Genomic DNA, 20910 nt, shown 5'->3' with positions numbered 1-20910 from the left:
ACAGGCTCCTACGTGCGTGTGTACGTGCTAAGTTGATTCAGTCGTGGCCGACTCTTTACGACCCTAGGGACTGTAGCCTCCCAGGCTCCTCTGTCCAAGGAATTCTCCAGGCAAGAAAACTGGAGTGGGTTGCCATTTCCTTCTCGAGGGGATCTTCCCGACCCAGGGATCAAACCCATGCCTCATTACGTTTCCTGCACTGGAGGCAGGTTCTTTACCACTAGCACCAACTGGGAAGCCACATGGGCTCCTGCTGCCCTTAATAGCAGAATCGTTTCCAGGAAACATTTACAAAGAACTGAGCAGAGTGATGCCCAGGCTTTGGGGATGTGATGATCAGTAAAACAGTCTGTTGTCTCAAGAATCTCACACAAAAGTGGCTAGAAAGACACCAAGCAAGCAAAACATATCCCTTGGTGAGTTGTGTCACAGAAATTATAAGACAGGATCAGACATTAGGAGAAAGTGATACTGCACACGGGCATTAAAGGAGCGGGCTGGGAGGAAGGGTTGCGGAAAAGAGAACTGAATCCTGGGCAGAAAGAACAAAGAGGGAAAATGAAGACGGGTTTTCTCAGGACGCTCGCCGAGGCGTCCTCACCTGAGTGAAGACAGAAATTATAGGCTGAGAGAGAAAGCCTGTGAAAGACCCCAGTGCCATGACAAGGAGTCTGCCTTTAAACAGCAGGTAATGAAGAGAGCTGGCAACACGCAAAGCCTGAAGAGCGCACGTTCCTTCGCTCATTCATGCACTCAGCAAACAGTTCTCCTGGCACACAGGAGGTGCTGGAGACGGAAGGATGAACAGGGTAAACCATTTGCCTCCTGATGCTTACAGTCAGTAGTTGCTGTTTAGTTGCCCAGTCGTGTCCGACTCTTTGCGACCCCATGGACCGCAGCACGCCAGACCTCCCTGTCCCTCATCATCTCCCGGAGACTGACCCAGTTCATGTTCATTGCATCGGTGATGCCATCGACTATCTTCCTTCTCTGACGCCCTCTTCTCCTTCTGCCCTCAGTCTTTCCCAGCATCAGGGACTTTTCCAATGAGCTGTCTGTTCACATCAGATGATCAAAAATGTCATCAGATGACAAAATACAGTCAGTAGAGAAATAAATAGTCAGTAGAGAAGACAGCAATTCCAAACACAAGAAGAACGAAGTGTCCTAAGCATGAGGGGGGGGAAAGGATGAGGAGTTGGGGCGGGGGGTGGAGCAGAGGAAGCCAGGCTAGTTAAGGGCAAGGCGCTCTGGTGTGTACCCTGAGACGGGAGATTCTAAGTCGGCCAAGCAAAGACGGGAGGGGAAGGAGCAGCATGTGCGAAACCCAGAGGACAGACAGCATGGAGGGAAGTCTAGCGTGGCTGGACAGGAACGCGAGGAGGGTGTCAGGGCATGGGGCTGGAGGGCAGACGAGGGGCAGAGAGGTGCTGTGACTGAGGGTGGAGGAGATGTGCAGGAGAGCCAGCTACTGCATCAGACCTGACCCCGAAGGATGAACGTGGACACCGAGCCAGCGCATCAGAGGCGGCGAAAGCGGGGGAAACAAAAGACACAGCTGCACGAGGCCAAGATCAAATATGACAGGATACGACAACCAACGGAATGAAAAGGGAAGAGGACAAAGGCTCCAAAGCTTAGAGCCTGCAGCATGGGCAGCTGGGGACGTTAACCGAGATGGTAGAGGAACACAAGGTGTGGGAAGACATGCAGTCAGGAGTGTTTAGGAATTTGGGGATTAAGGCATCAGCAAAAACATCGCCTGATGGGCATCCTTAACCAATGGTCACCTGGCCTTTGACAAACAGCTCCAGGAAGGAAGATTTCAACGCTTTCCCAAATGGTGAATTCTAACGCCTGGCAAAGGTGTTAGAAGAGGTGCTCTTTCTTACATTAAGAAAACGCCTGCTTCCCTATAACTTCTATGCACTGAACCTGGATCCACGTGTGTGCGTGTGCTACGTTGCTTTGGTTGTGTCCGACTCTTTGCCATGCTATGCACAGTAGTTTGCCGGGCTCCTCTGTCCATGGGCTTCTCCAGGCAAGAATACTGGAGTGGGTTGCCTTGCCCTCCTCCAGGGGATCATCCCAACTGGGTAATCAAACCACGTTTCTTAGCTCTCTTCCACTGGCAGGCAGGTTCTTTACCACTAGTGCCACCTGGGAAGCCATACTCCAGAGCAAATCACATTAAGACTTTTTCTTCCTCCTGTCCTATTTCCCATTAACTGGAGAAGATTCTGGTCATTTCCAACTCATTCACATCTGATGCTTAGAATCATAAACATGTAGAATGCTGTGCCCCAATAGGTGAGCTTCATTTTTGTAACATCATTTCAAGCAGAAGGAGAAGAGAAGCATGATTATGCCCCAAATCACCAGCTACTCTGAGTTGATTTTATAGTCTGAGACCCTGACTCCATCCCTTGCTCTCTCAATATATCATGATGTTGTGTGTAATCTGACCCCAAAATCTTACACTATCTAAAAGCAACCACATCTCAGGAAGAGTTCTAGGCTCTGCTCTCAGGAGATCATCCATCAAAATTAGGCAGGGTTGAGAAATAAATAAACCCACACAAAGTCCGAATTCAGGCAGCAACTCTGCCCCTTATTTATGGTTCCATCTGCCTCGAGACAGAAAACTCAAGGGTGTCAATAAATGGATTGCAAAGTTGTTATGTTTAACTACAAAGAAAAGAATGTCTCTGCAGGCCCTTTTGGAAGTGTACTGATGCCTGCGGCAACTGGCAGGAACTCCAAGGAGGAAATTTTTGTCTCTAAATAAACATTCAGGCTTTTCTAAAGCGTCTCAGGATCTCTGGGTCAGGACCGGGCAGGCAGGTCCCCCTGTGTAACTGCCCTCATGATCACCCTTCTGCCTGCACACCTCTCATCCCTCCCTCCCAGGGCCGCTCATCCCAGCACTGGACAGAATGACCCTTATTATGATGATCTTGACATCTGGCTCCCTGCCACATCCCTCCATAGATTCAGGGGCTGTCAGAGTAAGCCCAATCTCTCTTTCAGATGGCGGCCCTTTGACTGTTTGCTGAAGCTGGTCATATACACCTGGAGCCTCTGCTTCTCCAAGGTAAACAGCCCCATTCTTTCCACTATTTCGTACAAAATAAGGTTTGAGATAGCACTGTCATTCACCTAGATTCTCCTAAATGTGCTGATTTATCTAGATTGCTCTCAAAGTGTAGCATCCAGAAATAAATGCAGTGGCCCGGCTATGGACTAACTGATACCTAGGAAAAGAAATGTGTCACCTTCACCCTCCTAGCTAGAAAGTAAAAGTGTCAGCAGTTCAATCATGTCTGACTCTTTGTGACCCCATGGACTTTTACCCGCCAGGCTCCTCTGTCCATTGAATTCTCTAGGCAAGAGTACTGGAGTAGGTTGCCATTCCCTTCTCCAGGGGATCTTCCCGACTCAGGGATCAAACCTAGGTCTTGCTTCTGTTAATGTATCCAGATCAGTTAGTTAAGTCGCTCAGTCGTGTCCAACTCTTTGTGACCCCATGGACTGCGGCATGCCAGGCCTCCCTGTCCATCACCAACTCCCAGAGGCTACTCAAACTCATGTCCATTGAGTCGGTGATGCCATCCAGCCATCTCATCCTGTTTTCCCCTTCTCCTCCTGCCCTCAATCTTTCCCAGCATCAGGGTCTTTTCAAATGAGTCAGCTCTTCCCATCAGGTGGCCAAAGTATTGGAGTTTCAGCTTCAACATCAGTCCTTCCAATGAATATTCAGGACTGATTTCCTTCAGGATGGACTGGCTGGATCTCCTTGCAGTCCAAGGGACTCTCAAGAGTCTTCTTCAACACCACAGTTCAAAAGAATCAATTCTTTGGTGCTCAGCTTTCTTTATAGTCCAACTCTCACATCCGTACATGACCACTGGAAAAACCATAGCCTTGACTAGATGGACCTTTGTTGGCAAAGTAATGTCTCTGCTTTTTAATATGCTGTCTAGGGTGGTCATAACTTTCCTTCCAAGGAGTAAGCGTCTTTTAATTTCATGGCTGCAGTCACCATCTGCAGTGATTTTGGAGCCCCTAAAAATAAAGTCTTCTGCTATTTCCATTGTTTCCCCACCTATTTGCCATGAAGTGATGGGACCAGATGCCATGATCTTAGTTTTCTGAAGGTTGAGTTTTAAGCCAACTTTTTCACTCTCCTCTTTCACTTTCCGGAGAAGGCAATGGCACCCCACTCCAGTACTTCTGCCTGAAAAATCCCATGGATGGAGGAGTCTGGAAGGCTGCAGTCCATGCGGTCTCGGAGAGTCAGATATGACTGAGTGACTTCACTTTCACGCATTGGAGAAGGAAATGACAACCCACTCCACTGTTCTTGCCTGGAGAATCCCAAGGACAGCAGAGCCTGGTGGGCTGCCATCTATGGGGTCACACAGAGTCGGACATGACTGAAGCGACTTAGCAGCAGCAGCAGCTTTCACTTTCATCAAGAGGCTCTTTAGTTCTTCTTCACTTTCTGCTATAAGAGTGGTGTCATCTGCATATCTGAGGTTATTGATATTTCTCCCAGCAATCTTGATTCCAGCTTGTGCTTCATCCAGCCCAGCATTTCTTGTGATGTACTCTTCATAAAAGGTAAATAAGCACAGTGACAATATACAGCCTTGACATACTCCTTTTTCTATTTGAAACTAGTCTGTTGTTCCATGTCCAGTTCTAACTGTTGCTTCCTGACCTGCATACAGGTTTCTCAAGAGGCAGGTCAGGTGGTCTGGTATTCCCATCTCTTTCAGAATTTTCCAGTTTGTTGTGATCCACATAGTCAAAGGCTTTGGCATAGTCAATAAAGTAGATGTTTTTCTGGGACTCTCTTGCTTTTTCGATGATCCAGTGGAAGTTGGCAATGTGATCTCTGGTTCCTCTGTCTTTTCTAAAACCAGCTTGAACATCTGGAAGTTCACAGTTCACGTATTGCTGAAGCCTGGCTTGGAGAATCATAAGCATCACTTTACTAGCGTGTGAGATGAGTGCAATTGTGCAGTAGTTTGAACATTCTTTGGGATTGGAATGAAAACTGACCTTTTCCAGTCCTGTGGACACTGCTGAGTTTTCCAAATTTGCTGGCATATTAACTGCAGCACTTTCACAGCATCATCTTTTAGGATTTGAAATAGCTCAACTGGAATTCCATCACCTCCACTAGCTTTGTTTGTAGTGATGCTTCCTAAGGCCCACTTGACTTCACATTCCAGGATATCTGGCTCTAGGTCAGTGATCACACCATTGTGATTATCTGGGTCATGAAGATCTTTTCTGCATCTGGATCATCCAACCCCTATCTAATGCAATCTATCTGCCAGTCTAATAAAAGTCCATGGGCACAGTCACTCCATCAGCCAGAACTGGACTAGAGAGCATGATGCTGGAAAGAGACTTTCAAGTTGATATCAACCCAGCACTAGGCACAGCCAGATCTGAGTTCTCCACACCCCAGATCATCTTCTAGTTTCCCCTCTTTGGGGAACTGCACCATGTACCTTTAGGGACCACCCCTCCCCAGTCTCACTTCATATGCTTCAGGGAACTCTGGCCTAGAAATAGCCACAGAGCTCAGAGTTGCCCTCATCCACCTCCCCCAACCACAGTGATTGCTCTCCAGACCAAGAGGGACCAGAGGTAATCTAACCAGAGGTGATGCTGGAGAATTATGGGGAGGAATCCCCCTCTTTCTACAACGGACTGGTGAGAATAAATTGCTGGCCAAAGTTTTCAGTGGAGAGGAAAAGCTATCCTGAAAAGAACTACTGCAGAGAAAAGTAGAGCAAAACAAAGTAGGGAGACAGAGCCACAAAAATATCACTGGATCCCCTGGATCCAACCACACCTGAAGCCAATTTTTTCCTTTGAACTTATTAGTTTCATTAGTCACCGAATTCCCTCTTTGCCAAAAGCATTTAGAGTTGGGTTTCTACCAACGAGCAGAAATCAAAATTGTACAGCTTCCCTCATACACATCCAGAAAGGTCATGTGATATCTCATCAGGTCCCCGTTTCCCTACCCAAAGTCTACCCTCACTGAAGCCCTGTCCACAACATGGAATTGCAGCGAAAACCTCCTGCTCTCAAGTTCAATAAGCCCAGGCCTCATCTTGGCTGGCTTTGGGCCCCTGGGCATATCACCGCAGCTGATCTTCCTAGACCTCCTCACTGGAACCCACCACACAGGATTATTGCGAAGGAGGAGTTAACGTGTGTTAAATCCTCACAACAATGCCAGGCATGTAGAAATGCTCAGAATATTACAGTGTCTGTTGTTGTCATCGTCATTATTGCTGCTACACTATTATTACCAGTCTAGTTACGCTGCCAAAGTCAACGTTTCAATGTGTTAAACCTGTACCAGCACTAACGCTCTTGGCTTTCTTTCACAGGGTTTCTTCCATCATCCCTAGAGAATGCTTCCTTCTACTGTTTCCCACTGCCAATACCAACTCACCATCCTCCCTCTGATCTCTTTACCAAAACGTAACCATCCACAGCCATGGCATAATCTATCACCCACAGTCATGGCATAATCCACTCTATCTAGATGCTTAGGTGAAAGCTCTAGCTACCACTCCAGGGAGGTCTGGGGACAGGAAAGGGACAGGGGCATGGTACTGGGCCCTTCCCTGCTCGGAAGGCACAGAGTTCCTGCTCATTGATATTCAGCCAAGCAAATTCAGGGCAAATCTCAGAAAGTGAAGTGGAACTCCTAATTAAAAGGTAGCCTTGAGCTGTCAATAAAATTATGCATAAAGGAAATGTTTAAAAACACAGTAGTGACTTTCTGGAGACAGATTTTCACTGGAGATGTATATATGTATTTTAAGTCAAGTCTGGGGGTAAATAAAAAGAAAGTAGGCTCTTCAATACTGCCGTTCCTTCCCTCCCTGAGGCTTAGAAAAGCATCTTTGATACGCACAGTGTCGCACTACATTGGAAACTCCTGGCTAGAAGGACGGTGTGTGCATCTCTTCTATGGATTTCAGGACAGTGTCAGGGAGGAGTTTGTTGTTTGCTCGGGAAGGGCGTCTCCTCTGCTGAACCCCTGTACTCAGCCCATGAGCATCACCACTCATCTTCTACAAGTAGACCACCTGATAGCTCTGACCACCCTATCTCCCAGCCCCGTGAGCTTGCCTCATCTTAAGGAGTTACCATGTACAGCAATCACTGTCTCCTCCATGATACTCTGAAGGTTCCGATCTGTTATCACCGGATTCCCAGCACCTAGTTTAGCACAGATGTTAAACAGTTGCAAAATGTTGGCTGAACAGATAAGTGAGTGAATAGATGAAAAAATGAATGAAACATTTGACTCCATAAACTGCATGAAGTAGTCCCTGCAGGACCCAACCTTTTTCCCATTATCAACACAGCGATCAGCCTACAAAGCTGGTTTCTGACATTTGTGTAACCTCCACTATACTGCTGCATCCAGAGGCACCTTATTTTTATCTTTGTATTTACCTTTTTCTCCTCCCATCACTGACTCCCTCCAGTTCCCTGTGTGCGTGCATGCTAAGTAGCTTTAGTCATGTCTGACTCTTTGCGACCCTATGGACTGTAGCCCACCAGACTCCTCTGTCCATGGGATTTTCCAGGCATGGATACTGGAGTGGGCTGCCATGCCCTCCTCCAGGGGATCTTCCTAACCCAGGAAAATGAAGCCATGTCTCTTATATCTCCTGCATTGGCAGGTGGGTTCTTTACCACTAGCACCACCTGGGAAGACCCAAACCCAGACAAATCTTTCCCTGTGATGGGGCATCAACATTTCATTGTTCTACAGAATGCGAAGTTGGGATTAGAAGACTTGGAGCTTGTTCTGAGGACTCCAGGGCAGCCAGTGTTCCTTCTTCCCTCCACCCCTCTCCCTGTGGGAAAGCTTCCTTCTTACCTTCAAAGCTCCCGGCAAACAGGTAAAGCCAGGTGATGGCTGGGATGCAGAGAAGAGTCAGCGAAGCAGCCAGGAATTTCCGTCTCCCTCTGCAGACCCCCAGCATCCTCTCAGAAGTGGCAGTCCCTAATCCCAGCGCCGTGTCTCTGCCCCGAGCGTGGCGTCCTCAGCCTCCCTCATAATACTTCCTGGAAGGAAGAGCAAAGAGGAAGGGCTGAGTTCTGAGCACTGTCGATGGATGCAAATTGCAGAAAAGAAATATCCTGCAGATCCTGAGAGTGGTTCGGCTCATCTACAACTTCATCCCAAGAGATGATGCTGCAGTCTTGCAGTCTGCCCAAACTGCAAGAGTTTTTTTTCCTTGCTGTTTCTAATTTATTTATTTTTTAATTGAAGGATAATTGCTTTACAGAATTTTGCTGTTTTCTGTCAAACCTCAAAAAGAGTTCTTTACGAAATAAACAAACGCAGGATTAAACAAACTATAACAGACACCCCCCACTATGTTTCTGTCTGTCTCTCTCATGCATATATACACGGACAAGTACATAGGTGAGTTTTGAAGCCTGGAATAACACTCAGTAAAAAGAGCACCTAGTAAACATCTTGTAAGTACCAAGCACTAAACAAGGGCTGCGTTTTCAAAGATGACCAGAACAAGGGCTGGCTCTAAAGAGCACAGTCTAACAAGAAAGACCAACATCAGGAACCCCAAGAATGTAATGACTGGGATTTTCACGAACCAATGAAGCTGATCCATCCATGTTGGGTCAAGAAGGCAGAACAGTCCCCATGTTCCAGCAGAGAGAAATGCAGAAGGCCCATCAGGCTGATGAACAACACACTCAAGGGAAAGGAGACTGGAGAGGCCCCAAGATCCTCCCCAAGAGGTCTGGAGGCTGCACCTCAATCACTGTGGAAAACCTAGAAACATTCCACAGGGGGTGTCTTTATAGTTTTACCCCTTTCACTGGGAAGACGTCCAGAAAAGCATGAAACAATTCAAACAGGAACAGATCGGAGAGGAGAAGACAGACAACCTACAACCAGCCTGCAGAGGGACAATCGTAGACCACGCAGAAGGTCAATTCAGATGGACTAGAGGGCCGCTAGTCACTAAGAAGGAGGATGGCAGATAAGCTGAGGATCTCTCAGGGAGAGGGAGTGTTGGTGGAGGCCGTGCAGTTAGAAAGATCCGTATGCAAATCCGGGTGCCACACTTGAAGAGCTGTGACCCTGGCAAGCCGCTCTTCTCTGTGCATTGTGTGCTAAGTCAACTCAGTCATGTTCGGCTCTTTCTGACCCTATAGACTGCAGCCACCAGGCTCCTCTGTCCATGGGATTGATTCTCCAGGCAAGAATACTGGAGTGGGTTGCCATGCCCTCTTCCAGGGGATCATGGCCACTCTCCCCCGCCCCCACAGAGCTCGGCTTAAAAAATTAGATCTCAACCAGTAGGTCTTGCCTGACAGTCCAGGGGGGTGTTTTAAATCTGAAAGACCTGCTACTCAATTCTCCTTCAGGTGGTTGTTTAGTTGCTCAGTCATGGCCGACTCTTTTTCCAGGCACCTCTGTCCATGGGATTTCCCAAGCAAGAATACTGGAGTGGGTTGCCATTTCCTTCTCCAGGGGATCTTCCTGACCCAGGGATTGAACCTGCATCTCCTGCATTGGCAGGCGGATTCTTTACCACTGAGCCACCAGGGAAGTCCCCTTTAGGTGGTACCATTACATTAAAATCACTTTTTTCTTTTCTTTTTTTACAGTTCACTTAACGATAAAGAAAACCAACAGTAAATAGCACTTATTATCTGTCAAACACTTTCCTATGTTTTTTACCTGTTTAACTCTCAAAATAACCTGAGGTAGGTATTAATATTATTTTTCCTCCCCATTTTATGGATGAGAATACTAAAATCCAGAAACATGAAATAACTTGCCAAAGGTTACACACATCTAGGGCAGAGACACCTCAAGCTTTGCTCTCCTTAAATAATTCATCGTAACAACTGTGCCAGGGGGCATTTTCCTTCTCATCAAACCTAAATCCTTCATCTTGAATCTTATGATTATTTTCTTTCCCAGGGTCAAACATATCACAATTGTTTGCTCCCATTCCACAAAAAAAGAAAAAAAAAAAGAAAAAGAAAAGTTAAATAGACAAAAATATAATTGGAAAGCTATAGAAAAGTTTATACTTTAAGGAAAAGATGGAATATATATGGAGCGGAACTCAAGTGGCATTAATATTTAAATAATACTTTTTAAGACTCTTTATAACACTTATTTTCGTCCTCTCCTCTCTCCATCTGCAGAAGTTAATTTCAACTGGAACAATTTGTACAAAGTTTTAAAACCGAGTCTAGGGTGGTTTGCATTTTATGATAACACTGGCATCTGAAATTAAACCCAGCAGGTAAAAAATATTCCTTCATGGATTTGACTTTTAAATGACACCTCTGTGCACTAAAAACACATTTTAAAGAAAAATCTCAATTTATATCAGAGGTTCCTCCAGGAAGTTAAATATTGGAATCAACACAAGAAGGAAGGAAGGAAGAAACCGGAGGTGGGCTGCAAATTACATCCCAAGCATGTGCAAATGTGGATGTATTAACTAGAAAACCAGTCTCTAAACTGTTCTTGCCTGGGGGAAGGGAGAAGGCCTCACTTATTAACCCAGGTGGCTAAGAGTCATCTTTATATGCCCCTCTCTCAAATCCAACACCCAATGCCTTGGCCAATACTCCTCCTAAGTAACTACTTCATTTGTCTTCGCCCATCTGTCTTGGCCAATGAAATTCAAATCTATAAAATACATGTAGGTGCCAGAACAATGATTGTGATCTGTTAAGCCACAAAAGTAGGATTCAAAGTTGAACATAAAATGTGATTGCAAGTATCCTTCATCCAATGTGATAAACTGTTTATAAATGTATAAATACTATCATAGCTATAGATATGAAAAAGGTATGTGTTGAAAGTTATCTCTGGGTATAGCATATGGGTAATTTCAACAAACATGAACACATATTTTTTCCTAAATAGTATATAAGAAGCATGCATTGCTTTTATCATTTAAAAATATTTAAAAGCTTAAATCACCATGTCTTCTTGTTGTATTGCTTGTGATTCAAAATACCTCTGTGCAGACAGTGTAGTATATGTGTGTTACTCTTTCTTTGCATGCTAGGGCAGTCAGTTAACATCTGTAGGATGCCAGTTGGGAATATACCCTCCATGGTTGGCTGGTTACCACTCGAAAGACCAGTCAGAGGCTTACATTCCAAATACTGCTGTGTTCAGCCATCTCTCATCGGCACCAGAGGCTGCCCTTTAATTAGCATCATGGATATGAGAAATGATTCTTCATGGGTGTTCAAGATGTGCAGATTTTCCAGAAACACTGCACATGAAGAGGGAATAAAAATCTAAGTAACCTTCAAAAAAAAAAAAAAAATCTAAGGAATTCAATGGATTTTGACCATTGACTAGGAATCACTTAGGATCCAAAAACTGATCCTACAGACATGGAGCAGATAAGGACCATTAATTTGCCTCACTAAAAGATTGACTGAATCCTGAATCAAGCATTGTCACCCCTGTAGCAAGCAGGCAAAGAATTGGCTTTCACTGAGCTTATAACACAGGTCCCATAGCAGAGAGGAAGCCAGGTGGCTCAGTGGTACAGAATCTCTCTGCCAATGCAGGAGGCACAGGTTTGATCTCTGGGTCAGGAAGATCCCTTGGAATAGGAAATGGCAACCCACCCCAGTATTCTTGCCTAGGAAATCCCACAGACAGTGGAGCCTGGAGGGCTACAGTCCATGGAATTGCAAAGAGCTGGATATGACTGAGCACACACCCATCCACACACCCACACAGCAAATAGACAGCCGACTGATGTTAGCTTGGCTATTACCATTCACTATTCATACTATTGCTGGTATGACACTCCCCTCTCATGTCTATACCCAAGCCATCCTCTCACACACAGCCCCAGAACCTGCAATGTCCTTCCTCCTCTGCTGAACCTCAGGAGGAATTTCAAGTCATTGCTGTTCTCTGCAACCTCTCCAGCAAGCCCAGGCTTGAAGGCATTCCTTCCTTCCCTTTTTTTCTAAATCCCAATAGGTGTCAAAAGCACATTTCCTGATTACATAATTGTTTTCTAGTCACTTCCTGTGCATTAATCTCTCTGTATCAGATCAAAACCTCTAAGGGCAAAGAATCCCAGTCATCTACCGGTAACTAAGAGAACAGTTTATACTTAGCCATCTCAACTCAAAGTGTGGTCCCTGAACCAGCAGTAACAGTAGAAATGCAGAATCTCAGGCCCCACCGCAGCCCTACTAAGTCAGAATCTGCATTTTAACAAGATCCCAGGTGATTGAAGCACACCTTACCGTTTAAGAGGCCTGTACTCAAGCACTTAGTAAATAACTAGTTAATACCCAAAGCTGGCCTCCCACTGAAACCTAGCAGGATTCTGTGGGGCTCCTGGGCACAGGAGCCTTTCCATTTCTCCCATTTCTTGTTTGCAGGGAATAGATTCCAGCCTCCTCCGTTAGCTTCCCTGAGTTTCAAAGAGCAAATCTGAACAACTGCTAATCAGGGAGACCAGAAAGCAGCAGTCAAGAAACAATACTGCAGCCTTGGGGCAAGGTCCCGGTTTCACCTCAAGAGATACACATAACTATATCTTTGAGTTCTTTACAGAACCAAAACTCCCAACAAAAGGTCATCATACATGTGTGCTCAGTAGTGCCGACTCTTTGTGACCCCATGGACTGCAGCCCACCAGGCTCCTCTGTCCATAGAATTTTCCAGGCAAGAATACTGAAGTGGATTGGTCTTTCCTTCTCCAGGGGATCTTCCCAACCCAGAGATCAAACCCACGTCTCTTACATGGGCAGGCGGATTCTTTACCACTGCGCCAATGGTAGGTATTAGTATTCTTCATCCATGAACCAGAGACACTCATCAGGAGACCACATGAGGCCAGATTAAAGGAGTGCAGGCCCTATACACACTCTGCTCCTTATTAGCAACTCTGCCTTTGAACCGCTGCTGTAGAACTCCTCACCAAATACCTCTGGATTGGGACACACTGTTTCGATATGCATGACCCCGCTGTGTATCACCCTTTGGCTGGCAAAGCAATAAAGCAATTCTTTTCCATGGCACACCAAACTCTGTCTCTGAGATTTTCTTCAGCACCAGTGCACAGAGGCTGGGTTTTCAGCATCACCACCTTGCCTAACCTAGAGAAGGAAAAATAGCAACCCATTCTAGTATTCTTGCCTAGGACAATCTCATGGACAGAGGACGCCAGCAGGTTACAGTCCATGGAGTTGCAAAGAGTCTGATGCAACTGAGCATGTACATATCTCTCTCCTACCCCTCACCTTACCCTACAGGGACCAGACAGTGCAGAAGACAGCACCATTCACTTCCTGGACTTCTTTGACTTCATATTTACTACAACAGTTCTCTGGCATACGGAAGCAGGGTTTCTAGAAGGAAAAGTGCCTTTTTCTAATTAAACAGAAGCATCTTAAGGACTAACGGTAGCTCTGACGACCCATCCTCTGCGTGTGTGTGTGAAGTCACTTCAATTGTGTCCAACTCCTTGCGATCTTACAGACTGTAGCCCACCAGGCTCCACTGTCCATGGTTTTTTCCAGGCAAGAAAACTGGAGTGGGTTGCCATTTCCTTCTCCAGGGCATCTACCTGACCCAGGGATCGAACCTGTATCTCTTGAGTTGCCAGCATTAGCAGGTGGATTCTTTACCACTAATGCCACCTGGACCCATCCTGACCTTCCATCAAAACTCTTTTTGCACATTTGAATAATGACTGAACAGCACCGACATCACCCACAGAGGCATCACTTCAGCCATCTCACAGAAGGGGAAACTGAGGCTAAGGACGCTGAATTAGTTATTGAAAATCCTGGAACTCAAATTCTAGTATTTTCTGGAAAAAAAGAAAATCAGTTCTTTGCTACAGGACACACCAGTGATGACCAATCTGTACCTCCTCAGTCAGAGCAGATACCTCAAAGGGGCAAGCACCTTGTCCATTTTGGCCACTCCTGTTTCGTTTGTTGCCAGCACTGTATCTGGCATATAAAAAGGTGATCAATAAATATGTATTGAGTGGGTCAAGGCCTGAATATCTCAGGCACAGCCAGCAACCTCCCTGGATGTTCATTATCATACAAATGACTCTTGTCACACAACCTCCAACCCACTCCTTCCTCCCCAATCCAACATGGAATCCTGCGGAACTCCTGTTATGTGAGCAACAAATTCTGCTTTATCCTCAACTTCCCCTTGCTTCATTCTACGTCCAGCTCTTAAGTGAAGGCAACAGCTGTTCCCTAGACCACTGCTTTCCCCTACTCTTTCAAGGCAAATACACATCAGCTGGGGGGTGGGGAGGGGGAAGCACAACCTAAAAGTTAACAATTATGTTTTACTTGGTGGACTTTCTGAATACTTCAGGCCCTGGAGGCAGCCTCTCAGATAGCTCTGAGGGACTGCTCTTGAAGAGGTAAGGAAGGAGCCAGGATGTACAGAAGTTTTGCAACAAAAAAATAGGTAGCTGGAACATAAAAAGATTGCTGTTAATTAAAGAAAATCAGACATCTCAAGATAATGAATGTAGCGCTTTTCTATGTATGGGAAGATGCAAGGGTCTGGGCTCCTTGCAATCATTCCTTTGAAAAGCATCTTAGCTTTCTGAGGCCAGGATCCTGTTCCTGCCCACCCCAAGTCCCCTCAGGGTGCACGGCTAAGGGCGGCTGCAGTAGCCGAGGGTTTGATGGCCCCAACATTCTAAGTTTACTGATATGGCAGGTGGCATTCTGAGTCCACATACCTAAGGGCTAGGAATTTGGTCTTGTGAAATGAAATATTTCCTGCAAAAAAAAAAAAAAAAAAAGGTCACAGCTATCAGCAATTTCTGGTCTCCTAATGTGAATGAGGGCTCCCCAAAGAGAACACAGTGCCTGAAATCCAGCAGATGCCGCCACCCCTTTCCCCACGGAGGTTGCTGAGGAGGTGGGGGTGGCTGTGGGTGAGGAGCAAGAAGCAGCCATCCACCACACCTGTCACCCCTTACAGTGACAGGAAACTGGATTTGGCCCCAGACAGCTGAGGTGCATATGAAAGGAATGAATTCAGTGAGCCCAGAGGCTTGCATTTTCCCATACACAGAGCACTAATTCCAAGGCTTGACTCTGGTTTTCCTTACTACTTAACAAAAATCTTTGATGTTCAGACTGCCTGCCCCCTTTGTTGGAAACTAGTATACAGCTTGACTCCCTCTCCGGCCTCCTTGGAGCAGTTTTCTCAGAGCTACTGAGATACTGTCTCCGGGTCTTGAAGTCCTTAACATTCCCACCAAATAAAATAACTCTCTCATTTCAGGTTGTGACTAATTTTTAGTGCACAGTCTCCACCCTCCTGGCTTCCAGCTGTCACTACAGAATCTTACTGCCCCTCCCTCGAAGGAAGATCACCGTTCCTTGGTGACCCCGGGGGTTCTCTCTGTCCTTGTCAGTCATTTGGCAAGTCCTAGTCATGCCTCTCCCTGGAAGAAAAGCTATGACCAACCTAGACAGCATATTAAAAAGCAGAGACATTACTTTGCCATAGCTTTGACAGACAACTGTATAGTCAAAGCTACAGTTTTTCCAGTAGTCATGTATGGATGTGAGAGCTGGACCATAAAGAAAGCTGAGCGTCAAAGAATTGATGCTTTTGAACTGTGTGTTGGAGAAGACTCTTGAGAGTCCCTTGGACTGCAAGGAGATCAAACCAGTTAATCCTAAAGGAAACCAGTCCTGAACATTAATTGGAAGGACTGATGCTGAAGCTCTAATACTTTGGCCACCTGATGCGAAGAACTGACTCATTGGAAAAGACTCTGATGCTGGGAAAGATTGAAGGCAGGAGGAGAAGTGGATGACAGAGGATGAGAGGGTTGGATGGCATCACTGACTCGATGGACATGAGTTTAAGCAAGCTCCAGGAGTTGGTGATGGACAGGAAAGCCTGGTGTGCTGAAGTCCATGGGGTAGCGAAGAGTTGGACAAGACTGAACTGACGGATAGCCAATGAACAGTGTTGTGATGGTTTCAGGTGAGCAGCAAAGGGACTCAGCCATACATACCATGTATCCATTCTCCCCCAAACTTCCCTCCCATCCAGCCTATATCCAGAGCTCCAGGTGCTATAAAATAGGTTCCTGTTGGTTATCCATTTTAAAAAATAGTAGTATGTACATGTCCATTCCAGACTCCTTAACTATCCTATCCTTTGAGATAAATAATTTATACATTCCTTTTCTCCCCAGATGTCTTCTTTTCTGAATGGTAAATTCCAGGAGGTATTCCTTGAATGAATGGTCCCAGGTGCCAGGAGCGCCTCAGCGGGCACGCACCTTGCTGTCACTCTAGTATTGTCCCCAAATCCCTTTTAAACAAAAGCCTGCCAGTGAGTGGTCTGACCTTACGCCATCTGTAATACGAAAAACAAAATTCTCACAGTATCTCAATTAGGTCCTTGCGGTAATGGTGTGCCCTTCAGAAATCCTTTGTGATGTCTGAGGCCGCCTGCAAACTTCACTTTGGCAGCTTCCTCTCCTTCCTCTGCCCCAGGAGGAAGAGTGCACAAGAGGCTCGGGGCCTAGAGCACCCCCCTCCTGAAGGTTATCAGCAGTCACTTCCCTCCTCCATCTCCATCAGGCCCCAAAACCTCGCTCTCCTGCAGGTGACCCTTTGGCCTATAAAACTGGCACTCTTGATCTATTTTTTCATTTAGAGAATGACATTTGGCCTGGGAGGCGCTGTGTAAAAATTGGTCATGTGAACTTAACAGCCACATGCAATATACTTTGAAACAAACGCTGACAACGTGGAGTTCACTGTGATTTAAGGTCTCAAAGGCTCCATCCCCGCCACCTTACTTTTCTTGATCCTGCTGTGGAGTCAATTCTCCTGCTGTGGGAAAATAGGTTCTTTTGCCCTTGGAACCACTGTGATGGCCCAGATCAAGGGTGGAGGCCTTCCTAGGGTCATGACCTCAGTATTTAACCACCCATCTTTCTAAAACTCTGCAGTTAGGACATGCTACCTACAGCCTGAGAGTTTTGACCATTTTGCTTCTAATTATGTTAAAATACAACCCCCAGGCACAGCATGATTTCATACAGATCTCATGGCATTTATAGAGGAATGGGAGTCAGGACCTGGGCTCTTCACGTTGGCTGCAGGATCTCAGAAAATCATTCAATACCTTGAGACCATCCATCTCTTTGTATGGCAATATCAAGTATTAAGGGTTGATGCAAGGATAAAAGGAGAGCAAATGAATTCCAAATATATTTACACAACAACGTAAGATGCTATGTATTAATAGCAGTAACAACATTAAAATGAATTAATTGAATTTTAGCTGCTTGATCAATCAAATTCTAAAGACAGTGCAGAGACTACTGGCTCCTTGCTGTGACATCCACAAAGCATGCAGAAGGGTGTCTGAGTTCATCTGGGCTGCTACAGCAAAAATATCATACATTGGGTGACTTACACAGCAAGCATTTATTTTTCACAGTTCTGGAGACTAAGAAGCCCAAGATCAAGGTACTGGTAGGTTCAGTGACTGGTAAGGATGGTGTCTTGTGCATCCTGGTTTGTAGGTGGCCACCTTCTCCTTGTGCCCTCACATGGAAAAGGTGAGGGAGCTCTCTGGGATCTCTTTTATAAGAACACTGATCGCAATCATGGGAGTTCTACCCTCATGACCTAATCACTTCCCGAGGCCATCACACTGAGGCATTAGGTTTCAACACACAGATTGTGTGTGTGTGTGTGTGTGTGCACGTGCTCAGTCACTCAGCTGTGTCAGACTCTGCAACTCCATGTACTGTAGCCTGCCAGGCTCCTCTGTCCATGGGATTTCCCAGCAAGAATACTGGAGTGGGTTGCCATTTCCTTCTCCAGGGAATCTTCCTGACCCAGGGATCAAAACCTCATCTCTTGCATCTCCTGCATTGGCAGGCCGATTCTTTGCCACTGCACCACCTACAGGTTTTAGGGGGACACAAACACTCAATCCACACAAAGGAGAGAGGATGAGTAAACATGACTGTGCCATGTTCTGCCTCAAGGTGGCGCATATCAGCAGAGGGAGTACCATACAAGGGAAAGAACATCCTAAGGCGTGTGTGTGCTAAGTCGCTCAGTCATGTCTGACTCTGCGGCCCCATGGACTGTAGCCCACCAGGCTCCTCTGTCCATGGGATTCTCCAGGCAAGAGTACTGGAGTGGGTTGTCATGCCCTCCTCCAGGGGATCTTCCTGACCTAGGGATCGAATCAACATCTCTTACATCTCCTGTGTTGGCAGGTGGGTTCTTTATCACTAGCACCACCTGAGAAGCCCACCCTAACATCCACTAGGAGGGAAGAAAATAAACTGTGCTAAATAAGCATATTATTCAATACGTCACTGTTGTTTATAAAGGGACTACTTCTGTACTTTAAAAAGGGACTACCTCATTACACAAATTCTATTTCAGTACTTAGTACCTGGAAATGATTCTCCCATGAGGAACCAATATGCTTCCTTGGACAAGACAATAGCAGCTCTTATAAAACTCATCCTATTTTCCATAACTGCTTTTTGAAAGGTCGAAGTAAATAAGGTAAGTTAAGGGGCTTCCCTGGTGTGTCAGTGGCTAAGACTTTACCTTCTGGTACAGGAGGTGTGGGTTCAAGTCCTGCTTGGAGAGTTAAGAACCCAAGTTTGTTTGGACTCAGAGGCTCAGTTGTGTCCGACTTTTTGTGACCTCATGGACTGTAGCCCGTCAGACTCCTGTCCATGGGATTCCCCAGGCGAGAATACTGGAGTGGATTGCTATTCTAGTCTCCATTAGCATGTCTAAAATATTAGCAATTAACATATAATCAATACAAAATATTCATGAGATATTTCACACTCTTTTTCTCATTCTATATCAAAATCCAAAGGGCTCCTTATATTAACAGCTTATTTCCATCTGAACTACCCACACTTCAGGTGCTAGAGAGCCATGATGTTAGACAGTACAAAGTTTAAATATCTTCCAGGCCTTCACACCATCCTGTTTAGGGAAGTAAGTTTGGCTGTGGGCTTAAGAATGGACTTGAGGCAGACGGCCCAAGTGAGTCTGTAGTAACACAGTTAGATTAACAGTAGTCTGAGCTGGTGGTGGCAGAACAAGAGAGAACTGGATGTAACTGGAGGTGGGGGTGCTTGGGAAAGAAGACAATGTTCATTGCACAACTAGGATGCCAGGCACCCCAATGACACTCCCCCACAGCCTTAGTTCACTCAGGCTTCACAAACAATCTGTGAGAGTCCACGTTACAGGTAAGGGCATCAAGGCTCAGAAGGTTAGGGAACGCAGCCCACACAGCTGAGAAGAGGGGCACTGGATTCACCCCAAGACTTCTGACTTCAGATCCGATGTGTTTTCCTCAGGACGACTTTAAGGGCCTCCGAGGTCCGACTTCTGCCAACTAGGTCACTCCAGGGCCACCATGATCACACCTTCCAGGACAGTTCCACCAGGTAAGTGAGGGGCACTTCCCTGCTTTTCCACTGCCTGCCTCCTGTTCCTACTAGACTACCTCCTGCTTATCAACATGGTAAGCCTCTAAAACAAGTAGTTCCCTACTGGGGGTGATTTTGCCCTATATATAGGGACATCTGGCAATGTCTAAGGGACACTTTTGATCAAGACAGGAAAGAACGGGGTACCAATCTTCCCAGTGAATTTGAGGTTCTTGTTTCGTTAGGAAAGAATTTGAATTCGGAGATGAAATGATAGGTAAGAAGTGGATTTATAGAGAAACACACTCCACAGACAGAGTGTGGGCCATCTCAGAAGGCCAGAGAGAGCCTTGAAATATGACCTGGTTAGTTTTTACTGGCAGGGTAATTTCATAGGCTACTGAGTGGGAGGATTATTCCAATTATTTGGGGGAAGAGACAGCGATTTCCAGGAATTGGGCCACCACCCACTTTTTTACCTTTTACGGTCAGTCCCAGAACTATCTTGGCACAGGTGGGTGTGTCATTTAGATGCTGCTTAAGTACTTGGATGCAATCTCAAAAACCACAGAATGATCTCTGTTCGTTTCCAAGGCAAACCATTCAATATCACGGTAATCCAAGTCTATGCCCCGACCAGTAATGCTGAAGAAGCTGAAGTTGAACAGTTCTATGAAGATCTACAAGACCTTCTAAAACTAACACTCCCAAAAGATGTCTTTTTCATTATATGGGACAGGAATGCAAAAGTAGGAAGTCAAGAAACACCTGGAGTAACAGGCAAATTTGGCCTTGGAGTACAGAAGGAAGCAGGGCAAAGGCTAATAGAGTTCTGCCAAGAGAATGCACTGGTCATAGCAAACACCTTCTTCCAACAACACAAGAGAAGACTCTACACATGGACATCACCAGATGGTCAACACTGAAATCAGACTGATTATATTCTTTGCAGCCAAAGATGGAGAAGCTCTATACAGTCAGCAAAAACAAGACTGGGATCTGACTGTGGCTCAGATCATGAACTCTTTATTGCCAAATTCAGACTTAAATTGAAGAAAGTAGGGAAAACCACTAGACCATTCAGGTATGACCTAAATCAAATCGCTTATGACTATACAGTGGAAGTGAGAAATAGATTTAAGGGACCAGATCTGATAGAGTGCCTGATGAACTATGGATGGAGGTACCTGACATTGTACAGGAGACAGGAATCAAGATCATCCCCAAGAAAAAGAAATGCAAAAAAACAAAATCGCTCTCTGAGGAGGCCTTACAAATAGCTTTGAAAAGAAGGGAAGTGAAAAAGCAAAGGAGAAAAGGAAAGATATATCCATTTGAATGCAGAGTTCCAAAGAATACCAAGGAGAGATAAGAA

General features: G+C 45.7%; 1 protein-coding gene across 1 annotated transcript in view; it reads right to left on the bottom strand.

Annotated features, from left to right (window-relative positions):
• Positions 1-20910, bottom strand: part of LARGE1 (LARGE xylosyl- and glucuronyltransferase 1) — a 591484-nt gene that overhangs the window by 435072 nt on the left and 135502 nt on the right. Inside the window, exon 2 of the mRNA XM_043880667.1 lies at positions 7931-8118. Coding sequence (XP_043736602.1) covers positions 7931-8036 — 106 coding nt within the window. The 5' untranslated portion in view covers positions 8037-8118. The remainder of the gene's footprint in view (positions 1-7930; positions 8119-20910) is intronic.

The sequence above is a fragment of the Cervus elaphus genome, chromosome 22, assembly GCF_910594005.1.
Source record: "Cervus elaphus chromosome 22, mCerEla1.1, whole genome shotgun sequence".
In the NCBI taxonomy this organism is placed as follows: Eukaryota; Metazoa; Chordata; class Mammalia; order Artiodactyla; family Cervidae; genus Cervus; species Cervus elaphus.
Note: the sequence above shows the minus strand (reverse complement) of the source record. Positions and strands in the feature narration are given on the sequence as shown.